Source organism: Neomonachus schauinslandi, chromosome 15, assembly GCF_002201575.2.
Source record: "Neomonachus schauinslandi chromosome 15, ASM220157v2, whole genome shotgun sequence".
Taxonomy (NCBI): domain Eukaryota; kingdom Metazoa; phylum Chordata; class Mammalia; order Carnivora; family Phocidae; genus Neomonachus; species Neomonachus schauinslandi.
The window spans coordinates 15,440,687-15,464,717 of record NC_058417.1 but is presented as its reverse complement, the minus strand read 5'-3'; the positions used below and the strand labels follow the sequence as shown (position 1 = coordinate 15,464,717).

Here is a 24,031-nt window from a genome sequence, read left to right as displayed (position 1 = left end):
GATGAACTCACCTGGAAGGCTGTGCTACAGTCCAACTCCTCCTAACTGATCAATGTGATGCGTCGTCTTTGGCTCTTTTTTGACAGATGCGACTTTGACATCTGATAGAGATGGAAACTGAAAGAACATTAAGGACAGGGCTTGTCTTGTTTTACAGTACTAGCCCTAACACATTTACAGTGCTGCCATTGCTTTTTGCTAATTGCCTAAACTCCTGGCCCTTAAGAGGGATTCAGAATACTCTGTAAATTAAAATGCCTTAAAATTAAAAGCAAATGTCTGGATGTGATTTAACTACACCTACATGCATTCTTAGTAACTCAATGATTAGATTCAAGGTAAACATTATATTCAACCTCTACGAAAACAGAGTAGGTTGGGTTAAGTTTTTGTAACAGGCTCACTGAATTTGGAAGTTTTTGGTTTTTTTTTTAAATAAAATTGAGTTTTATTAAAAAGCATTGTGGTCTGAGAATATGCAGGGAATAATCTCAGTCTTTTGGTATCGGTTGAGACCTGGTTTGTAACCCAGTATGTGGTCTATTCTGGAGAAAGTTCCATGTGCATTAGAGAAGAATGAGTATTCTGTTGTTTTAGGGTGGAACGTTCTGTATATATCTCTAAGGTCCATCTGGTCCAGTGTGTCCTTCAAAGCTCTTGTTTCTTTGTTGATTTTCTGCTTAGATGATCTGTCTGTTGCTGAGAGTAGACTGTTGAGGTCTCCTACTATTAACGTATTATTATCAATATGTCTCTTTATTTTGGTTAACAGTTGGCTTATATAGTTGGCTGCTCCCATGTTGGGGGCATAGATATTTACAATTGTTAGATCCTCTTGTTGGATAGATCCTTTAAGAATGATGGGGCACCTGGGTGGCTTAGTCATTAAGCGTCTGCCTTCAGCTCAGGTCATGATCCCGGGGTCCTGGGATCAAGCCCCGCATCGGGCTCCCTGCTCGGCAGGAAGCCTGCTTCTCCCTCTCCCACTCCGCCCTGCTTGTGTTCCCTCTCTCACTGTGTTTCTTTCTGTCAAATAAATAAATAAAATCTTTAAAAAAAAAAAAAAAGAATGATATAGTGTCCTTCGGTATCTCTAACTACAGTCTTTAGCTTAAAATCTAATTTGTCTGATATGAGAATTGCTACCCCAGCTTTCTTTTGAGGTCCATTGGCATGAAAAATGGTTCTCCATCCCTTCACTTTCAATCTGGATGTATCTTTAGGTTCAAAATGAGTCTCCTGTAGGGCGCCTGGGTGGCTCAGTTGGTTGGGCGACTGCCTTCGGTCAGGTCATGATCCTGGCGTCCCGGGATCGAGTCCCGCATCGGGCTCCCTGCTCGGCAGGGAGTCTGCTTCTCCCTCTGACCCTCCCCCCTTTCATGTGCTCTCTCTCTCTCATTCTCTCTCTCAAATAAGTAAAATCTTTAAAAAAAAAAAAAAAAAAAAGAGTCTCCTGTAGACAGCATATGGATGGGTCCTGTCTTTTTATCTAATCTGCAACCCTGTGCCGTTTCATGGGAGCATTTAGGCCGTTCACATTGAGAGTGATTATTCAACAGACAAACGGATAAAGAAGATGTGGTCCATATATACAATGGAATATTACTCAGCCATCAGAAAAGATGAATACCCAATATTTGCATCAACATGGATGGAACTGGAGGAGATTATGCTAAGTGAAATAAGTCAAGCAGAGAAAGACAGTTATCATATGGTTTCACTTATTTGTGGAACATAAGGAATAGCATGGAGGACATTAGGAGAAGGAAGGGAAAAATGAAGGGGGGTGAATCAGAGGGGGAGACGAACCATGGAAGACTATGGACTCCAGGAATCAAACTGAGGGTTTTAGAGGGAAGGGGGGGTGAGGGGGATGGGCTAGCCCGATGATGGGTATTAAGGAGGCCACGTATTGCATGGAGCACTGGGTGTTATACACAAACAATGAATCATGGAACACTACATCAAAAACTAATGATGTATTGTATGGTGACTAACATAACATAATAAAAAATTTTTTAAAAGAATAAAATCTTTTTAATAAATAAATAAATTGAAAATTTTCCCATTTCATGCAGCTGGATTTCCCCTCCTCTTGGCCATTGCATAAATTGCCTTTCTAAATAGAATCATCCTTTGGCTTAGAGGGGTCATTTTAGTATACATTTATATTTGCCTGATTTTTAAAATTACATTATAAATATATAAGCTATAGGTGTAATTTTCAACCATGCAGTTTGAGCATAAGAGTGTTTGCCGAAGGCTCACTACGTAAGAAAGCCCACCCAGAGTGGCTTGTCCTGTACCTCATTCTTCCAGCAGCTTAACACCGGAGTCAGGGAGACTGTGCAAGTGGGGGAGGGGCAAGGTCTCAGCACTTCTGCCACAGTAGGATGACTTCTGTCCTGAACAAGGAAATAGCTCTCCTTTGATGGTGAAGGAATGTATTCCTTCATTTGAATAACATCCTAAGAGGAGATTAACTTCTGTTAATTTGTTTCTGAGAAGAAAGTAATACGTGGTCAAGATAGGAAAGGTAGAAATTATAGCAAGAATGGAGACAAGAGAAAACATCATTCAGAGATGAGGATTTTGGTGTGTTCATTTTATAAAGTTGAAATTGCACTTTTTTATTATTTTTATTTTTTTTTTATTCTTATGTTAATCCCCATACATTACATCATTAGTTTTAGATGAAGTGTTCCATGATTCATTATTTGTGCATAACACCCAGTGCTCCATGCAGAATGTGCCCTCCTCAATACCCATCACCAGGCTAACCCATCCTCCCACCCCCCTCGCCTCTAGAACCCTGTTTGTTTTTCAGAGTCCATCATCTCTCATGGTTTGTCTACCCCTTCGATTTCCCCCGCTTCATTCTTCCCCTCCTGCTACCTTCTTCTTCTTCTTTTTTTTTTTCTTAACATATATTGCATTACTTGTTTCGGAGGTACAGATCTGAGATTCAACAGTCTTGCACAATTCACAGCGCTTACCAGAGCACATACCCTCCCCAGTGTCTATCACCCAGTCACCCCGTCCCTCCCACCCCACCCCCCACTCCAGCAACCCTCAGTTTATTTCCTGCAATTAAGAATTCCTCATATCAGTGAGGTCATATGATACATGTCTTTCTCTGTTTGACTTATTTCGCTCAACATAATACCCTCCAGTTCCATCCACGTCATTGCAAATGGCAAGATCTCATTCCTTTTGATGGCTGCATAATATTCCATTGTATATATATACCACCTCTTCTTTATCCATTCATCTGTCGATGGACATCTTGGCTCTTTCCACAGTTTGGCTATTGTGGACATTGCTGCTATAAACATTGGGGTGCACATACCCCTTCGGATCCCTACTTTTGTATCTTTGGGGTAAATACCCAGTAGTGCAATTGCTGGATCATACGGTAGCTCTATTTTCAACTTTTTGAGGAACCTCCATACTGTTTTCCAGAGCGGCTGCACCAGCTTGCATTCCCACCAACAGTGTAGGAGGGTTCCCCTTTCTCCGCATCCCCGCCAACATCTGTCATTTCCTGACTTGTTAATATTAGCCATTCTGACTGGTGTGAGGTGGTATCTCATTGAGGTTTTGATTTGGATTTCCCTGATGCCGAGCGATATTGAGCACTTTTTCATGTGTCTGTTGGCCATTTGGATGTCTTCTTTGGAAAAATGTCTGTTCATGTCTTCTGCCCATTTCTTGATTGGATCAGTTGTTCTTTGGGTGTTGAGTTTAAGAAGTTCTTTATAGATTTTGGATACTAGCCCTTTATCTGATATGTCATTTGCAAATATCTTCTCCCATTCTGTCGGTTGTCTTTTGGTTTTGTTGACTGTTTCCTTTGCTGTGCAAAAGCTTTTTATCTTGATGAAGTCCCAATAGTTCATTTTTGCCCTTGCTTCCCTTGCCTTTGGCGATGTTTCTTGGAAGAAGTTGCTTCGGCTGAGGTTGAAGAGGTTGCTGCCCATGTTCTCCTTTAGGATTTCGATGGACTCCTGTCTCACATTGAGGTCTTTCAACCATTTGGAGTCTATTTTTGTGTGTGGTGTAAGGAAATGGTCCAGTTTCATTCTTCTGCATGTGGCTATCCAATTTTCCCAACACCATTTGTTGAAGAGACTGTCTTTATTCCATTGGACATTCTTTCCTGCTTTGTCAAAGATGAGTTGACCATAGAGTTGAGGGTCCATTTCTGGGCTCTCTATTCTGTTCCATTGATCTATGTGTCTGTTTTTGTGCCAGTACCATGCTGTCTTGATGATGACAGCTTTGTAATAGAGCTGGAAGTCCGGAATTGTGATGCCGCCGGCTTTGCTTTTCTTTTTCAACATTCCTCTGGCTATGCGGGGTCTTTTCTGGTTCCATACAAATTTTAGGATTATTTGTTCCATTTCTTTGAAAAAAGTGGATGGTATTTTGATGGGGATTGCATTGAATGTGTAGATTGCTCTAGGTAGCATTGACATCTTCACAATATTTGTTCTTCCAATCCATGAGCATGGAACGTTTTTCCATTTCTTTGTGTCTTCCTCAATTTCTTTCATGAGTATTTTATAGTTTTCTGAGTACAGATCCTTTGTTTCTTTGGTTAGATTTATTCCTAGGTATCTTATGGTTTTGGGTGCAATTGTAAATGGGATCGACTCCTTAATTTCTCTTTCTTCTGTCTTGTTGTTGGTGTATAGGAATGCCACTGACTTCTGTGCATTGATTTTATATCCTGCCACTTGACTGAATTCCTGTATGAGTTCTAGCAGTTTTGGGGTGGAGTCTTTTGGGTTTTCCACATAAAGTATCATATCATCTGCAAAGAGTGAGAGTTTGACTTCTTCTTTGCCAGAAATTGCACTTTTTTAAAAAGATTTATTAGAGAGAGCGGGGTGGGGGGAGAAGGGGCAGAGGGAAAGAGAATCTCAAGCAGACTCCTCACTGAGCATGGAGCCCAACGTGGGCCTTAATCTCATGACCCTGAGATCATGATTTGAGCTGAAATCAAGAGTCAGACACTCAACCGACTGAGCCACCCAGGCGCTCCTGAAATTGCACTTTTAAAATACATTTTTTAGGGACGCCTGGGTGGCTCAGTCACTTAAGCATCCAACTCTTGATTTCAGCTCAGTCTTGATCTTAGGGTCATGAGTTCAAGCCCCACATTGGGGCTGGGCATGGAGCCTATTTAAAAATAAAGAAAATACATTTTTTAAATTGAAATATTCATATAACATAATTTCAATAATGCACACATTTAAAGTGTACAGTTCAGGGGCGCCTGCATGGCTCAGTCGGTTAAACATCTGACTCTTGATTTTGGCTCAGGTTATGGTCTCAGGGTTGTGAGATTGAGCCCCGCATCCATGGTGTAGAGCCTGCTTGAGGTTCTCTCTCTCCCTCTGCCCCTCCCCCACCCCCAAAAATAAAGTATACAATTCAGTTGTTTTTAGTATATTTACAAGGTTATGCCACCACCATCCCAACTGTCCAATTCCAGGACATTTCCATTGCCCCCAAAAAACCCCTCCCCACCATCGCAGCCACTTCCAGTTTCCTCCTTCCCCCAGCCCCAGCCAGTTAATCTACTTTCTTTTTGGATTTGCCTCTTCTGGACGTTTCATATAAATGGATTCCTATACTATGTGGCCTTCTGTGCCTGGCTTTCTTCACTTAGCATAGTAATTTTGACGCTCACCTGTAGTATGGCATGTATTAGTACTTTAGTCCTTTTTATGGCTGACTCATATTCCATCGTTTGGGTTTGCATTTTGTTTAGCCACTTATCCCTTAACAGACCACTTTTTGGCTTTTATAATGCTACAGGCATTCATGTACAAGTTTTTGTATAAGTATCTCTTTTCAGTTCTGGGAGTACACCCAGGAGTGGAATTGCTGAATTGCTGTGTCACATGGTAACTCTATGTTTGAAGAACCGCCATTGTTTTCCATAGCAGCGGTACCATTTTACATTCTCACCAGCAGTGTAGGAAAGTTTTGATTTTTCCACATCTTTGCCAATATTTATTTTCTTTTTTAAATTATTATTACAACCATCTTCATGGATGTAAGGTAGTATCTCGTGGTGGGGTGTTTTTTTTTTAAGATTTGTTTTTATTTTAGAGAAAGCGTGAGAGCAGGGGGGAGGGGCAGAGGGAGAAGAAGAGAGAGAATCTCTCAGACTCTCCACTGAGCATGGACTCCAACGTGGGGCTTGATCTTATGACCCTAAGATCATGACCTGAGTCGAAATCAAGAGTTGGACACTTAACCAACTGAGCCACCCAGACACCCCTCTCGTAGTTGTTTTGATGTGCGATTTCTTAATGACTAATAACATTAGACATCTTTTTTATGTGCTTATTGGCCATCTTCTTGGAGAGATGTCTGCTCAAGTCCTTTTCCCATTAGTTAGGTTGTTTGTCTTTTTTTTTAAGTAGCATGAGGCTTGAACCCAGAGATTAGGACCTGACTTAACTGACTGAGCCACCCAGGCATCCCTGGGTTGTTTGTCTTTTTTATTGTTGAGTTGTGGGAATGTTTTTAAAGAATATTTTCTAGGGACACCTGGGTGGCTCAGTCGTTAAGCATCTGCCTTTGGCTCAGGTCATGATCCCAGGGTCCTGGGATTGAGCCCCGCATCAGGCTCCTTGCTCTTTGGGAAGTCTGCTTCTCCCTCTGCCACTCCCCCTGCTTGTGTTCCCTCTCTCACTGTGTCTCTCTCTGTCAAAAAGTAAACAAAATCTTAAAAAATATATATTTTCTAGATATATTCTATTATTTTTCAGGTACACGATTTGTAAATATTTTCTACCATTCTGTGGGTTGTCTTTTAACTTTTTTGATAGTGTCCTTTGATATACAAAAGTTTTCCATTTTGATGAAATCCTACTTTTCTATTTTTTTTTCTTTTGTTATTTGAGTTTTGGTATCATCCCCAAGGTCACAAGCATTTACCTATGCTTTATTCTAAGAGTTATATAGTTTCTGCTCTTATATTTAGATCTTTGATCCATATTGAGTTTATTTTTATGTATGATGCGTAAATACAGTTTTATAGCTTACTTTTCTTCATATGTCCCTATCTTAAGTGGTTTCTCAGTCATTATATTTGAGATGGTCCAGAATTTCCCTAAATATCCTTTTCTTGTTGGACCCTTAAGTACTTGTCATTTTTTCACTATTATAAACAAGGCCACAGTGAACACATTTTTGTTCACATTGTGGAGATTATTTTCTTATGATACAAGTATGTTGAATTATAGGGCCAAAAAGTATGAGTTTTTTTGGGGCGCCTGGGTGGCTCAGTTGGTTAAGCGACTGCCTTCGGCTCAGGTCATGATCCTGGAGTCCCAGGATCGAGTCCCGCATCGGGCTCCCTGCTCAGCGGGGAGTCTGCTTCTCCCTCTGACCCTCCCCTGTCTCATGCTCGCTCTATCTCATTCTCTCTCTCAAATAAATTAATTAAAAAAAAATCTTAAAAAAAAAACAAAAACAAAAAGTATGAGTTTTTTCAAATTTAAGATAGCCTCTGTTTTAAACTGTTTTCTGTATTCTTGTCTCTTATGAACGCACCTACTTAGTCTCCCAGCACTGAGTCTTGATGTTAGTGATGGTTTGTAAAGATTCAGAATAGTTACTGTTTGTTTTCTGCAATTCATGGTGCTAGCATAGCGATGCCTAATATAAAGGGATAACTCTGCCAGATTAAAAAAAAAAAAAGGCAAAGCAATCTGAAACTGTTTTTCAGAGTACTATATGCTTCCTCCTAGGTATATGCTCAAGAGAATTGAAAATTCTCCTATGTTCATACAAACACTTGTACATGAATGTTCATGGCAGCACTATTCACAATAGCCAAAAAGTAGAAACAACCCAAATGTCTTCTAATGGACAAATGGCTAAGCAAAATGTAGTATATCCATGCACTGGAATATTATTCAGCCAAAAAAAGGACTGAAATACTGACACATGACACAGGATGAACCTCAAAAACACTATACAAAGTGAAAGAAGCCAGACACAAAAGGCCACTTTTATATGAAATGTCCAGAATAGGCAAATTCATAGAGACAGTAAGCGGATTAGGAGTTGCCATGGATTAGGGGAAGGAGAGGATTGGAAGTGATACCTAATGGATATGGGGCTTCCTTTGGGGTAAAAAGATTCTGGGATTGGATGGTGGTGATGGTGGCACAGCCTTGTGAACATACTGAAAATCACTCAGTTGTACATCACCTAACATGGTGAATTTGATGTTAATTATATATCACAATTTTAAAATATTAAGGGTTTTAGAAAATACTGAGTTTAGTTATAAATCATCTTCACTCTTCAGATAATTTGTCTATCAGAAAAAGGAGAGAGAGGGGCGCCTGGGTGGCTCAGTTGGTTAAGCGACTGCCTTCGGCTCAGGTCACGATCCCGGAGTCCCTGGATCGAGTCCCGCATCGGGCTCCCTGCTCGGCGGGGAGTCTGCTTCTCCCTCTGACCCTCCTTCCTCTCATGCTCTGTGTCTTTCATTCTCTCTCTCTCAAATAAATAAATAAAATCTTTTTTAAAAAAAACAAAAAACAAGAAAAAGGAGAGAGAGAAATACATGCTTTTTCAAGCTCAAGCAGAATAAAATATTTTAAAAGAACAATCTCTTCCTTTTTAATTACTCTAAACCCCTCTCCCCAGAGATGTCCACTGTTTAACAGTTTGGGGTATATTTTTGAGACTGTGCTGCAAGCATGAGCGCGCGCGCACACACACACGGCTTTTTTTTGTTTTGTTTATAGAAAATAGAAAATGTTGCCCATGTGTCTGAAGAGGATTTTATTGAGTGTTTCTCATCCAATCAGGATTTATTCACAAATGTTTTTTAAGCTCTCTGTGCAGAGCCTTGGGAAAGAATGAAAAATTGAATCAGACAGGTGCCTATGGTCTAAGGGAGAAAGAAGCCTATACATAAATGTCACTGTGTAAGATACGAGTGTGGTGGTACCAAGAGAGGTCCCAGTAATATTAAACCAGGTATGCAGGGTCCTGTGTTTACGTATCAGTTGAAGCCTCCAGGCCATCTCTTTCAGGACAAATCAGGAGTTGGGCTGGAATAAAGTAATTATGGAATGAGAAATGCAGAAATTGTGGAATTTTCATCTTATAACTGGAAGCTTTCTCCTCCAGGGAAAGGAAACAAATTAGGCTTAAATTTCAGAGTTTCTTCTCTGATAATGTGAAGTGTCCAGCGAGGGCCTCAGCAAAGGATTTGGGCAGGCGGACGTGGACCCAGAGATACTGCTGATTAGAGCCAGCTTCTCTCTTCCTAGCAGTCAGTTAGACAGCTTGACAGTCCTGTGGACCTTATTGTTTTGGAGGTGTTGGGAATCCCACGTGGTTTAATTAGTAGGAATTAACTTGCTATATGAAGAATTTTTCTTTCCTGTATGGACTTGAAATCAACTGTCATCCTAGCAAAAAGAAGGAATTCCTCTAAAATTGGAAAGTTGTTCATTTCTTGGCCATTTTTTTGTTTTATTTAGCGGCCCCAGAGCTCATGGAATATGTCATTTGAGTTATTTAAAATCTAAACCCAAACTTGTAATTCTTTATGGTCTACAACAGCTGCAGAACAGAAATGAGAAGTGTGGTCTGCTTGGCTCTGACAACAGGGCTCTTGCATAGAAGGCTGAGTTGTGCCGGGGATTGCTCACTGCAAAGACTTCTTTCATCACAGCAAATTAATCTGAGCAGTAACTGTCGCCCTCTAAACAGCAGGAGTCTGTCCGCCCCTCAGCGTTTCCTAATGTAATACTTACTGATAGGGCAGTGGTGCGTGCAGTACTTGGAGAGCCTAACTGATGGCTAGGGAAGAAGGCAGAAGCTCAGGGAGCCTTTGCCTTTGTAATTTGATGGACCCATTGTTTTCATTTCCTGGAGATATCCCAGAGAGGCACAATAGCAGAGACAGAATCTTATTTGTGATTAAAAGTTCTTTTTTACAAAACTTCTTAGCCCTGTGTTCCCACTTCTTTCCCATCTGAGAGTTGCCCCATTGAGAGAGGCACCACCACAGTTCTGCACCCTTAAAAACTAACGAGAGCTCCCACTTACTGAGCTTTCCCTGCCTGCCAGACGTCGTGTTGAGCTGCTTTATGTACGTATCTCATGCTTTACGTGCAAGATTTCATTTGATCCTCACGCAGCTCTGCATGGTGGGCACTCGTCCCTTCACGTTGCAGGGGAAGAGCTGAGGCTTGGAGAAGCTAAGCAACATACCCAAGTGATAGAGCCTAGACTCAAACCCAGGTTTGCCACTCGTTAATGGTGACACCAGCCATGTAGTTGCTCAGGCCAAAAAGTGAATGATCCTTGATTCCTTTCTTTCCTTCAGCCTCACATTTGTTTTCTCCACCAATCCTCTTGGGTTTATTTCCTAAATATGTCCCAAATCTGGCCACCTGTTTCTGTCTCCACAATACTAGCTTAGTCTAGTCCTGTATTGTCTTTGCCTGGAACCCAGTGGCAGCCTCTTCAGCTGGTCTTCTTCCATTACAGTCCATCCTCCCTCCCCACAGCAGTGGAATGATATTTTAAAAATCTAAATTAGATCCTATCACTTCCTTGTTTAAAACCCCCAGTGACTACCCAATTGCTATGAGAAGAAAATCTCACCTTTACCATGCCCTACAAAAGGCTGTGCAGTTGGGTTCCTGCTGCCTCTCTGACCTCACGCCCCCTGTCATCCTCTCTGTCCCTCGGACTCACCAGGCTCATTCCAGCCTTTGCACCAGGTCCCCTGCTGAGAAGGCCCTTTCCAGATCTTTGCTTGACTAGCTCCTTTTCCTCATTCTGGTCTCTGCAGCCTTGTCTGATCACCCTGTATAAAGAAGCATTTAGAAATATTGTTTTCGGGCACCTGGGTGGCTCAGTTAGTTAAGCGACTGCCTTCGGCTCAGGTCATGATCCTGGAGTCCCTGGATTGAGTCCCCCATCGGGCTCCCTGCTCGGCAGGGAGTCTGCTTCTCCCTCTGACCCTCCTCCCTCTCATGCTCTCTGTCTCTCATTCTCTCTCTCTCAAATAAATAAATAAATAAATCTTAAAAAAAAAAAAAGAAATATTGTTTTCAAAGATATCTTGCTTTCTAAAAATAGCCTGATTTTTTTAAAAGATTTTATTTATTTATATGACAGAGAGAGAGCACAAGCAAGGGGAACGGTAGGGAGAGGGAGAAGCAGGCTCCCCGCGGAGCATGGAGCCCGACGTAGACTCGATCCCAGAACCCTGAGATCATGACCTGAGCCAAAGGCAGATGCTTAACCAACTGAGCCACCCAGATGCCCCAAAAATATCCTAATTCTAAAAATAAATTATTTTGCTTTAAGTTTATAGGGATTTTTTTTCCCATATCAGGCAAAGCAAGCCAAAGTTCAGAGTGTATAAATTTTATTTTTTTTTAAAGATTTTATTTATTTATTTGAGAGAGAGCATGAGGTGGGGGAGGGTCAGAGGGAGAAGCAGACTCCCTGCTGAGCAGGGAGCCCGATGCGGGACTCAATCCTGGGACTCCAGGATCATGACCTGAGCCGAAGGTAGTCGCTTAACCAACTGAGCCACTCAGGCGTCCCAGAGTGTATAAATTTTAAATATTTGCTTGGTTGTTAGACCATATTGTTTCTCAGCAGGATACCAGAAAAATCACTGTCCTACTAATGACTACCTTGACCTAATGCATTGATCACAAGGCTTTCTTCATACACTGAGTCTTTATCTGGCAACATAACAGCATCCAAGTGTTTGGGCTGAAAATTAAGTAGTTTACATGAGTGTAAGCAGAATGGTCTTAAAGCCTAAACCAGACACCAGAATGGTTTGTGTTTTTTGTGTTTAAGTTTTTCATATTTTTTTGGATTGTTTTTGTTAGTTTTGTTCTTTTTCTTTTTCTTTTTTTGTTTCTTGGTATATCTTCAGCTGGTGGCCTGGCACTTGATAAAGTCATTCACACTACAGTCCATGTGCTGTCCCTCTTGGCTTAGGGGTTAGTTGAAGTTGCTCTGCTGATACATGCAAAAGTGTCACAAATACATTTAGAAACACCCTTTCCACCTGGCTTCTTGTCTCCAAAGAGCCATTTCTTTTTTTTTAATTTTTTTTATTTTATTATGTTATGTTAATCATCATTAGTTTTTGATGTAGTGTTCCATGATTCATTGTTTGCGTATAACACCCAGTGCTCCATTCAGTGCGTGCCTTCCTTAATACCCATCACCAGGCTAACCCATCCCCCCACCCCCCTCCCCTCTAGAACCCTCAATTTGTTTTTTAGAGTCCATCGTCTCTCATGGTTCATCTCCCCCTCCAATTCCCCCCCTTCATTTTTCCCTTCCTACTATCTTCTTTTTTTTTTTTTTAACATATAATGTATTATTTGTTTCAGAGGTACAGGTCTGTGATTCATCAGTCTTACACAATTCACAGTGCTCACCATAGCACATACCCTCCCCAATGTCTTCCACCCAGCCACCCCATCCTTCCCACCCCCCACCACTCCTTTGTTTCCTGAGATTAAGAATTCCTCATATCAGTGAGATCATATGATACTTGTCTTTCTCTGATTGACTTATTTCGCTTAGCATAATACCCTCTAGTTCCATCCACATCGTTGCAAATGACAAGATTTTGGGGGATTTTTTGATGGCTGCATAATATTCCATTGTATATATACACCACCTCTTCTTTATCCATTCATCTGTTGATGGACATCTTGGCTCTTTCCATAGTTTGGCTATTGTGGACATTGCAAAGAGCCATTTCTTGACCCTTCCCCTCATCCCCAGCACCAGCCAATCCCTTTTCTCCTCCTTGTCCACTTAGTTTTCTTTTAGCTCCCTGGCATAAACAACATCTTGGGGCCAAATTTGCACAAAAAATTCCCAAGAGCTGCCTCGATTCTGTTGCTGCACTGAGTTATCATCACCAGTGTCCCTTATACGTGTCATGTGCTCCTTGCTGCCTTTCGCACCCCCCCCCTTTTTTTTTTCCGCACCCTTCATCACATCTGATTCTTCTGGTAATCCTATAACTGCAACCTTGTGCAACAGATGAGGCTGCTGTGGCCAGGAGAAGTTAGGCAATTGGCCAGCGCTGCGGAGTTGGAACTAAAATCCACACCTCCTGCCCCCAGCTTTCCCACTCCAGCCTGTGGTCCCACTCAATGACATGTGCTAAAAGAGTGGTCAGAATCAGGTCCTGAGAACTAATCTTTCCCAAGGAGATTCTGTTGTGCTTGTTGTAATGAGACTTATTTGGGAAGAGACTTCTGTCTATAATCTAGAACACATAAGATTAAGATTAGCTTTATAGTTTGTTCTTGAATTCCATCCCATCCAGCATTTTGATTCTTTCATATTTACGGAGCAGCTAGGAAATGCCAGGCACCCAGATATAGGAAGGGGAACAAGACAGACATGATCCCTCGCCATCATGGAATCTAGTGGGGACAAGACAAATAAATGGACAGTTGCGATATTTTAATAAATACCTGGGTAGGTAGACATACTGGGTGGGATGGAAACATGTAGCAGGGACATCTGTCCCAAACTTAAGAGATGGGGAAGGCTTCCCAGAAGAAGGGACTTCTAATTTGAGGGCTGAAGGATGAATGAGAATTTTAGCCAGATTGGGATTGGGGTGGGGTGGGCAGTAGGTTTCAGGAAGATGGGAAATAGTATGAAGGCTGGGAGGTAAGAGTGTGGTCCATGTTGTCTCAGTCCTTGCTCATTAGATCAGATTTAGATTTCATGATTTAGGGGTTGGAGAGACTCGGAAAAAGCAGATCAATGGGGAAAGGTATTAAGAATATGCTCAGAAAATACTTACCTCTTTCTCTCATCTTCTTAGCAGAAAAAACTTGAGTCTCCACCCCCATCCACCAATCCCTTCCTGGAAGATGAGCCAGCACCAGAGATGGAGGAACTGGCGATGGAGAAAGGAGATTTAGATCAGGTAAGTCCAGGTTGCCTTTCCATGTGCCTCCTACCAAACGTTTGCTTCTGAAAATGGGTCTTCCCCCTCTACACGTGGCCCTTTGGCCATTGAGCATGTTCAGAGATTACAACTTCAGTGGTCTTTATAGAAAGCCCTTATCTGAAGGTGCATTTTGAAAACGGAGTAGAGAGAGCAGCCTTTCCTGCCAACCTCTGTTCCCAAAGAACTTCCCCGCTGAAACGAGCAGCCCGCACAAGCTTAATTGGTCCATGCAGTGCGGCGGCAGAACCCTGCCTGCCTCATTCATCATCTCGTGCACCTGCCAGCCTAACTCTCGGTTGGGTTCTCATCTGGCCGGTGATGACATGAGAGAGGCTCGAGGATCCCCGGTGGAATTCTCAGCACCATCAGCTAGGAGAGGCCTCCACTCAGTGCAAGCTGAGCACTTGAGGTCTGGAAGGCATCGGGGAGGCCTGGAAACATCAAGGTGACCACTGGCATATTTGGAGAGTTACTTTTCAGAGCACACTAGCACTTTCATTTCCTTCGGATCTTCTGTCCAACTCTAAATTTCCTCTCCCTTCATCCTATAGAATGGTGTTTTTGTTTCATTGCCATTTTATGACAGAGTGGTTAGAGCAATAAATCAGGCCTTTTCCTGTCTGGATTAGTGATCCTTCTTTTTAATTTTCTACACTTGGCTGCTCGAGGGTTATTTTATAGTGCTGTTTTGCTCCAGACACCACCGAAAGGGAGGCTGGCCGGGAAGACCAGCCTGGGAACCCCATAGCCACGAACTTGCCTGCATTCCTCACACGGAGAGGGTAGGTGTACAATCGTGGCAGGAGCCCAGAGAACAGCATTTCCAGGAGCAGTTCTGAAGTGATGCAGTAAAATGTGTCTGCTCCACTGATGAAATAATTGTAATAACATGGATACCCCACATTTTTATGGGCTTTATAGTTTCAAAGTCTTTAATGTGCTTTATTTCATTTCGTCTTCCCAATGCCTGCCTCTCATTTTATAGGGATTTTATATGAGCTAAAGTGTGTGCAGCTCAGAGAGGTTAAGTGATTTGCCCAGGGTTACAGACTTTGGGCATGGACGAGCTAGGACTGGAAGCAAGGTCTAGAAGTCAAGAGACTAGAATTCCCACCATGGAGCTCTTGTACTACACTGGGCTGTCTCAGTGAAAAGAGGAGGTCACAGAAACGAACCCCATGAATACAGGTGAATGGATAAAAATGGAAGGATGCCTTATGGCTATATTCCAGAGATCTGTGGGATTAGCTATAATTGATTTAAAGCCATCATACCAGCTAGTGTGGGAGATAACAAAAGATTTCTTCTAACTAAAGAAATGCATCTTGCATTTGGGGAGGAAGGAAAAGAAAGGAATCTGGATGTAGAGCTCATTCTTCTGGTGTGTCTTCCACCCACACTCCATCACCTGCACCCTTTGAGCTTGCTTTGGGTTGTAGTACCGTGTTCAGGGCCTTGTGTCTTCCCAGTGCTGGTGGCTGTCATTGTCCTTGTGCTGGCATGAAAAGTTAGCCCTTCAGCTAGTCATCTCTGGATATCATTAAACTGGATTATATAGAGGCCCCCATTACTACATATTGTGTTTACTAGATAAAATATGATTTGTCTCTCTCATGGAACTTTTTGCTCATCGTGGAAGCTAGAGGTTATTGTTGTAAGGACCAAGACTGCTCATTCTAAGGACACAGAACATGGATACAGGGGTAAAGCAGAGGCAGACTCTGGTCTCCCATTAACTGACCACATGGTAGGTTTTTACTCTCTCTAGACTTGCCTCGTGTTTTCATCTTTAGACAAAGCCCGTGGTTTTCAAACTATATTCCTTGGTGCCCCATCATATGTCATTGTGGGGTGTTGGGAGGAGACCAGGGCTCTGACTCCCTCCAAACAGAGCAGTTCTGTTCTGAGTCACTTTTATCATGGAATTCCAGGTAAAATTTCTTTCAAGACAAGGGTTTGAGATCTGTTTAAAAAAAAAGTATCAAAAACCCCTGTACTAGATGACCCACCTGCAGTTTCGCTGGTTGTTACTTGTTAGCAATGACACCTGGACACCATCCCCAGCCTCCCGCAGCCTCCCCAGCACTTGTCTTGCTTGTTGTCCATTAGGGGGCAGCTCCAGGATCTCCCTCTTCCCAGCCGCTTACTGGCTTCTGGAGTTGGGTTTACAGGAAGCGCAGGAGCCCCGTGGGTTCTTAGGGAGGAAGTCCACAGGAAGCTAGGGGTGAGCTGAGCCAGAGGTGTGGGGGAAGGCCCCCAGCGGTCGTCTGGGGTTACCCAACCCATTGTGTCACTGCAGTAAGTGGACAGTTGGCCCTCAAGGGCAGGGTCCCTCCCTGCTCACTCCTGCAGCGTAGGCTGTTGAGAAAGGAGTGTGAACTTGAGAAAAGGTATTTAGTTTGAGCCACCAGTTGCCAGCACACTCCCAGTGATGAAAAAATGGCATCTGAAAGGGGACTGAGGGTGCTCGAAGAAAAAGGGAGAAGAAATAAGGAATTTCTGGTTTAAAAATGTACCCTTCTGGTGATCCAAGCAGTTAGATTTAATCTGTTTACATTGGATGGTAATAAAAGGAAATGGGGCCAGCTGCAGAGCTCCTTACTGTGACAACAGTAACCTTCTATTATTCCCTCAAACTCCGGGAGGAAATAACTGAAACATCTGCGGCTTTTGGATAGAATTCACACACTCAGACAGGCAGCCCAAATGCTACTGCTAAATGCCTTTGGATGTTCTTTCAGCAGAGACTCAACCCTTTGGGGAGCCAGACGGTGCACAGGGAGACACCAGTGTGAGCTGAAATTCCAGCACCTCTTATCTAAATAGGAGCACAGTCACCAAGCAGCTATAGGCTGGAGGCAGCCCTGTGGGAAAAAGGCAAAAAGGAGACTTGGGGCAGTCCCTCCCATTGTTCCCCTTTTGCTTCCAGCTCACACAAGGGACCTGGAGCTGTGGTGTAGGGTGTCCCCTCACCACCAGGAGTGGCATTAGTGGGCAGAGGTGGGGCGGAGTGGTCACCTGCCCGTAGGGCTGGGACAGCCACAGTCTGATGATGCAGCTCTCTGGGTGCCAACTTCAGAGTGCTCTGCAGGGCCTTATCAAGCACAGGGTCTGGGGAAGACTGGCCGAGATGACTTCATTGGAACAGCATGGAGCTGTTTTCTTTTATCACTTAGAATCTGTCTCTTATACATATTCTGAATGAGCTCCTCAGACTTCTGTAGACCCAGATTTTTATTGTATATCACCCTTGCACATACGTAAAAAGGAAAATAGGAGCAAAATAAATAGGTTAAGATATTCCTAAAACCACTTCACGTTCAGAGTCCAACTTTCCTGTACCACTTTTTAAAAAAAACTTTGTGTTTTGAAATAATTATAAACTCATAAGTAGTTGCAGAGTACAGAGAGGTCCCGTGTACCCATCTCTCAGCTTCCCCCAGTGGTGACAGCTACCATAACTATAGTGTGTTGTTAAAACCGTGAAATTGAGGGTGCCTGGGTGGCTCAGTTGGTTAAGCGGCTGCCTTCGGCTCAGGTCATGATCCTGGAGTCCCGGGATCGAGTCCCACATCGGGCTCCCTGCTCGGTGGGGGGTCTGCTTCTCCCTCTAATCCCCTTCCCTCTCGTGCTCTCTGTCTCTCATTCTCTCTCTCTCAAATAAATAAATAAAATCTTTAAAAAAAAAAAAAACCGTGAAATTGATTCTAAGCCCTATTTTACTCAAGCACAAATGCCCGTGTTTTCCCACACTGCTGCCCTCCAGACTGTCCAAAGTGTTGGTGACGTGCCCTTGCTTAAGTGCTCCACAGTTGTCTCTGGGGTTATCTGCCAGGCCGTTGGCACCCATCTCCCAAGCTTTTTGTTGTTATTTTTTACTTTTTTAAAAGAAAATACCTAAATTAGAGAAGAGTTTTAAGAATATTACAAGAACTCTCAAATATCTTTCACTTGGGTTTACCAGTTGTTAACATTTTGCTACATTTACTTTACCATTTCCTTTTTTTCCACCCCCATTCCTCCTCTCCCTCTCTCTCTCTTTCCCTGTCTTCGCTCTCCCTCTCTCTCTCTCTTTTGGAATAGTTTGTAAATTAGCATATATCATGTCCTTTATCTCTAAATATTTCTATATGTATTTCCTAACAGGAAGGCCATTCACTTAAATTACCACAGATCAAAATTAGAAAATGTAATATCAGTACAGTACTACTATCTAATTTATAGAGCTTAAATTTCATAATGTAGCCATTCTAAGGTGATAAACCAAAACAATGTCAGTAATTGGAAAATTGCACATAAATTGGTAAACAAAGCCAAATACAAAATACTTGATTTAAAATATGTTGATTTAAAACATGACAACATTCTGTATTATATAAACTCCCAATTTATAATTCCCAGAAGCTATCCTGTAGACATGTGAATATTTTTGGCACAAGGAGAAAATATAAATAAAGGGGATAATTATAATCCTTACAATGACTATATTTTATTAATAAAAAGATATCTGGGTATTGTGGCTATAGTTTTCAATTCTAAAATCAGGATATCATGGGCGCCTGGGTGGCTCTGTCGTTAAGCATCTGCCTTCGGCTCGGGTATGATCCCAGGGTCCTGGGATCGAGCCCCACATCGGGCTCCCTGCTCCGCGGGAAGCCTGCTTCTCCCTCTGCCACTCCCCCTGCTTGTGTTCCTGCTCTCGCTATCTCTCTCTCTCTGTCAAATAAATAAAAATTTTTAAAAATAATAATAATAAAATAAAATCAGGGTATCTGGTCTTATATAAGTTAGACAAATCACATTTGTCTATTTATTTAACAATCACCTTATTGAAAAGAATGAAATAATAAAAAAATAGATAACTGATTCAGAAAATATAGAACAATTAGGTAAGGACCACCCCTACACAGCCATTGTACTATATCATGGATTCGCCATTTTAAACTGATGGGAGTGTGGGAGAAACTCCCAGGGTATCTGTGAAATGAAGTGGAACTTTGAATCCAGCCAGTTCAAACTCAGTGAACCCAGGCTGGGGAGTCTCTTGTGGGCTCAGTCTCAGACCTGACTTTGGCGGTAGCTTCTGGATGATAAGGAAAATAGCCTGATTGTAATTATTTTAGACCAGAGTTTCTAAAAATCTTGCAAAAAAACTTAAAGTCATGGAACTCTCCGAAGGTGATGAGGGGAGAGAGCTAAACAGGAGATTGAAGGGGATATGTCTAAGGTTGACATTTAATTTTTGGTGTTCATTTCCAGATTTTACAGATGCTTTTAACCATTACAGTGTTTTATTTTTAGAAGTTACTAGGAGAAGGGAATCATTATTCTGTTTGTCATTAGGAGCTTAGTTTTTCTTATGTTTATTAAAAGATATGAACAGTTCAATCCAGCAAGTATGCTGTGGGTATCAGTTTATGCCCAAATTGTACTCTAGTATCAACCCCAGCAAGGGCTCAGGATCCTTTTGTTGGCATTTGATGATAAATAGAATTGACTTTTTTTAGAAATAGAAAGAGATATGTAGGCAGATCTTTGCTTATTTTTTAGATATTTTGGAAAAAGAATTAGGAAGGCAATAGAGTTTTTAAATGCTTGCCTACCTAGATGTCCTGTATATCAGCAGTTTTTAGGTATCAACTGAGGACCAGTGCTGGCCCTGTTTTACAATGGTCCAAGGCAAACAATAAAGACAAAACAGCCCTCCTGCCTGCCTGCCTGCCTATCTGTCTGTCTATCTATATATATATCTATCTGGTATAAGGTCACCAACTGTCTTTTCATAGGAAGGACTGCCCTCATGCTGCTATTTTCTCCCGATAAAATGTTTGGGTGTAAAATACTCTTAGGGACTCGCGAGAATGGAAAGTGGCAAAACAAAAAGTTAGCAATGCTATGTTGGTCCTTCACCGTTCTTCTTCTTGCATTTACTCGTCAGTGCAATTCAACAGTCTGGGAACCATCACAGCAAAGCAGTGTTATAATAGAAAGAGTTCAGGCCGTGTGCCTTTGGGCAGGCTGCTAAAACCCTCTGAGCCTTCCTTTCTTTAGGTGTGAAATAGTAGTAATAATTCCTACACTGAGGGTTGTTGTGAGAAATAGATGAGATGTTATTTCATGTTAAAGTGCTTTGTCCATAAAAACAATCACTAGGGGCGCCTGGGTGGCTCAGTCGGTTAAGTGGCTGCCTTCGGCTCGGGTCATGATCCCAGGGTCCTGGGATCGAGCCCCGCATCGGGCTCCCTGCTCAGCGGGGAGCCTGCTTCTCCCTCTCCCTCGGCCTGCCTCTCTGCGTACTTGTTCTCTCTCTCTCTCTCTGTCAAATAAATAAATAAAATCTTTAAAAAAAAAAAAACGGTCACTAAATGGAGGCTGTCAAAAATAGATCACATGAAAGCACTTTATAAATTCTAAAGCACTGTACAAATATAAATAAGTTACTGTTATTAGCTAGGATTTAAAATTTTAAAACATCAGTCGGATGATGAATAGCTTCCAAATTGAAAGCACATGTGTTATCAGAGTAGCAGTAAATCTTTCACCACCCAAGGCAAGTCAGTGATGGCTCATTGTTCACAAACTGGCGTGAATCATAATGCAAGACACAGCCCCAGTTCAGTTACATTGAATGCTTCTTATCTACGTCAGGAGTAAACTTTGAAGGGATGTATTCTTTGAAACTGCTTGAAAACTTGCAAAGATAGCTCAAGCGTATAGCTTGCTTTCTTCTTTTTTCCCCCCTTTACAGCCAAAGAAGCCGAAAGCCCCAGACAATCCATTTCATGGCATTGTTTCCAAGTGTTTCGAGCCTCATCTCTACGTGTATATTGAGTCCCAGGACAAGTGAGTGATGAACGTTTTGCTGTTTTCTACTGCATTTCTCCCTCCTCTGGTCATGGTTGGGCCTCACAAGGGCACAACTCCTTCCAGAGGCTGAAGGAGAGACTTGGCAGGCCTCCTGTGACCCTCCTTGGAAATCTTCTAAGGGTATTTTTATATCTTGTGAATGTTATCGTTCATTGTATCCATAAATCGTAGAAGCCTGAGTTGACTCTAATAAGGTCCCAAATGGATCCCAACAACCCCTTCCCATCTGGGCACTGAGCTCTTCTTACATAGCTTCACAGGCTTGACCATGTCAGGCACTGGAAGATGGAGAAAGAAAACCTACTCTCTAATATACATGTTTTCAAGTATAATTTGTTTAGGTTTTCATTTTGAGATAATTTAGACTTACAAAAAAGTTACAAAAAATTCTCATAGATCCTTCCCCCAGAGAATGCTACCATTTTATACATAATCACAGTTATCAAAATCAGGAGGGTAACATTGTGCCATGAATGTCCACTTTCTGGCTCAAAGTCCCACCGTGCCTTTGGTTGTCAGGTCTCTTTAGTCTCCCTTAACCTTTAATACTTCCCCAGTCTTTTGTTTGTCTCTCCTGACCTTGACACTTCACAGAGTATTGACAAGTTATTTTCTGCAGTGCCCTCAGTTTCAGTTTGCCTGATGTTTGCTCTTGATTAAATCCAGATTATGCGTTGTGGGCAAGTATACCCTGCAGGTGATGTTGTGTCCCTCTGGGTACGTCAGATCAGGAGGCACATCATGCGGCTGTGTCCCGTTACTGGTGATGTTAACGTTGATCACTTGCTTAAGGTGGCGCCTGCTAGCTTTCTCTGCTGTGAAGCTGCTGTTTTTCTCTTTGTAATTAATAAGTATCTCGTGGGGGGATACTTGGGACTATGTGAATGTCCTGTTTCTCCTCACACTTTTCGCACTCATTTTGACATCCTTGATGATTTCTGCCCGAAGCAGTTATTACTGTAGTGTTTGCCAAATGTTGATTTTCTGTTTCCATCATTTCTCCTCTATTGTTAATTGGAGTTCTTCTGTAAGGAAGTACTTCCCCCTCTCCCCCACGTGCGTGTGTATTTCTGTCAGTATGGACTGGTGGATTCTTGCTTTCTTTTATGGATCATCAACCATTTAACATATATGCTTTTTACAAACTCAGGAGTTCCGAAAATTTTCACAAAGCAGCCCACTGCAGCCAAGTTTCTCACAGTCAGAAGAGTATCTTCAAGTTCCAATGTCCGTTATTCACGCAAAGGAGGAAGACCCCTCCTCATCCCTGAACCTCTGTCCCCAGCCACAGGAACTGGTGAAGGCCTTTCCACACTGGAAGGCAGATTTTGGAAAGGTCAAGTTTCTGGAGACAGGCTGGCCCCAGCTCTGAGATGAGGCCTTGTAGCCTGAAGAATGCACTTGGGAGGACCAGACAGACAGTGGCTCAGGCAGGGAGCACAGTAGTGGCTGTGAGAAAGTTCTCAAAGAGAGTTCTCTGGGAAAGCATTTAGGCGCTGAAATTTAGTCCCTTTTTTTTTCTTTTGTAATGGTTCTTTGTGGATTAGCAAATTCTTTTTTCCGAGTATGTTTCAGAGAGAAACCATAAGATTAAGAGACTGTTTCAAGTGGAATCACTACATGGAACATTATCATTATTCACCTATTTTATCTTGTAGTTTGTGTCTACTCTTTTTGTCCCCAATTACAAAATGTTTCATAGTAAAGTCATAGAAAATGAACTTTGTAGAAGACCTTCTATGTTAACAAAAACAACCTCTTGGGGCGCCTGGGTGGCTCAGTCGTCAAGCGTCTGCTCAGATCATAATCCCGGGGTCCTGGGATCGAGCCCCATGTCAGGCTCCCTGCTCCGTGGGAAGCCTGCTTCTTCCTCTCCCACTCCCCCTGCTTGTGTTCCCTCTCTCGCTGTGTCTCTTTCTATCAAATAAAATAAAATCTTTTAAAAAACAAAAACAACCTCCTGCCCACCATCCTCCCCCAAAAAAGAGTTGCTTTCACGTTTTGCCTTGTAAAGCCAGTCGCCTCCTCCCGTCTATCCATTGGGCTTAGATCCGAAGGTACACAGAAAGGCAGTAATTACTTATTGCTGTTTGCTCCTTTGGAACACCCTGTCTTCTGTGTGAAAAAGTTCTTTCTCTGGGGCGCCTGGGCGGCTCAGTCGGTTAAGTGACTGCCTTAGGCTCAGGTCATGATCTGCAGGTCCTGGGATCAAGCCCTGAGTTGGGCTTCCTGCTTGGCAGGGAGTCTGCTTCTCGCTCTGTCCCCCGCCCCCCTTCCCCATCACTTGTTCTCTCTCTGTCTCCCAAATAAATAAATAAAATTTTTAAAAAAATTATTTCTCAGGAAATTAATAAGACACCTGGAGGAGCAGGTAAAAGATCCGTTATTTATCTATGAGATTACACAGGTCTTGAGCAGCCCACCTGGATGACTGTTTTTGGACAAAGCCCGTTCTTCCCTCATCAACCCAAATTCTTATTTTTAGAAAGGTTTAAAAGCTGTTGGATCCAGAGTTTAAAGTGCATATCTGAGATAACCACGTACTTTCCCCAAACCTACCTGGTCTAGAGAGTCATTTTTCTGAATTATCATAATTCTGGTATCTACTCTTTTCACATGGCCTTGATTCATATAAAGTGTACTCATTGTTCATGATGCTTCGGGCAGAGAGCCAGACCTCCCTTCCTTAGGGACTCTCCATTTCTGTATGAAAAATGAAGTGCTGGCCACTCCTCCTGCCACTTGGCCTCATAGGATGTTTCCACAGCACCGGGGAAGGAGCAGAAGCTACTCATAGGAGAATTGCGTAGGTTGTGCTGTTGTCGCTCCAGAATAAGCAGCAAAGGCTTGGAAGTAGAAAACAGAGTTCAAGAAATCCATTTCCTCATCTTTTAAAGCAGAGAATCAGACAAAATAATGCCTAAAGCGGTGGCTATTAACCTTTTTTGAGTCGCAGATCCCTTTGAGAGCCCGATGAAACTGTAGACTCTTCTTGTCAAAAAAAAAAAAAATTCGGGGCGCCTGGGTGGCTCAGTTGGTTAAGCGACTGCCTTCAGCTCAGGTCATGATCTTGGAGTCCCTGGATCGAGTCCCGCATCAGGCTCCCTGCTTGTCAGGGAGTCTGCTTCTCCCTCTGACCCCCCCCCCCCC

At 42.5% G+C, this 24,031-nt stretch overlaps 1 protein-coding gene across 1 annotated transcript in view; it reads left to right on the top strand.

The window, feature by feature from the left end:
- VPS53 (VPS53 subunit of GARP complex) overlaps nucleotides 1–24,031 on the top strand; it is a 135,413-nt gene that overhangs the window by 61,047 nt on the left and 50,335 nt on the right. Inside the window, exons 12-13 of the mRNA XM_021704425.2 lie at nucleotides 13,889–13,990; nucleotides 20,763–20,857. Of these exons, the coding sequence (XP_021560100.2) occupies nucleotides 13,889–13,990; nucleotides 20,763–20,857 (197 nt within the window). The remainder of the gene's footprint in view (nucleotides 1–13,888; nucleotides 13,991–20,762; nucleotides 20,858–24,031) is intronic.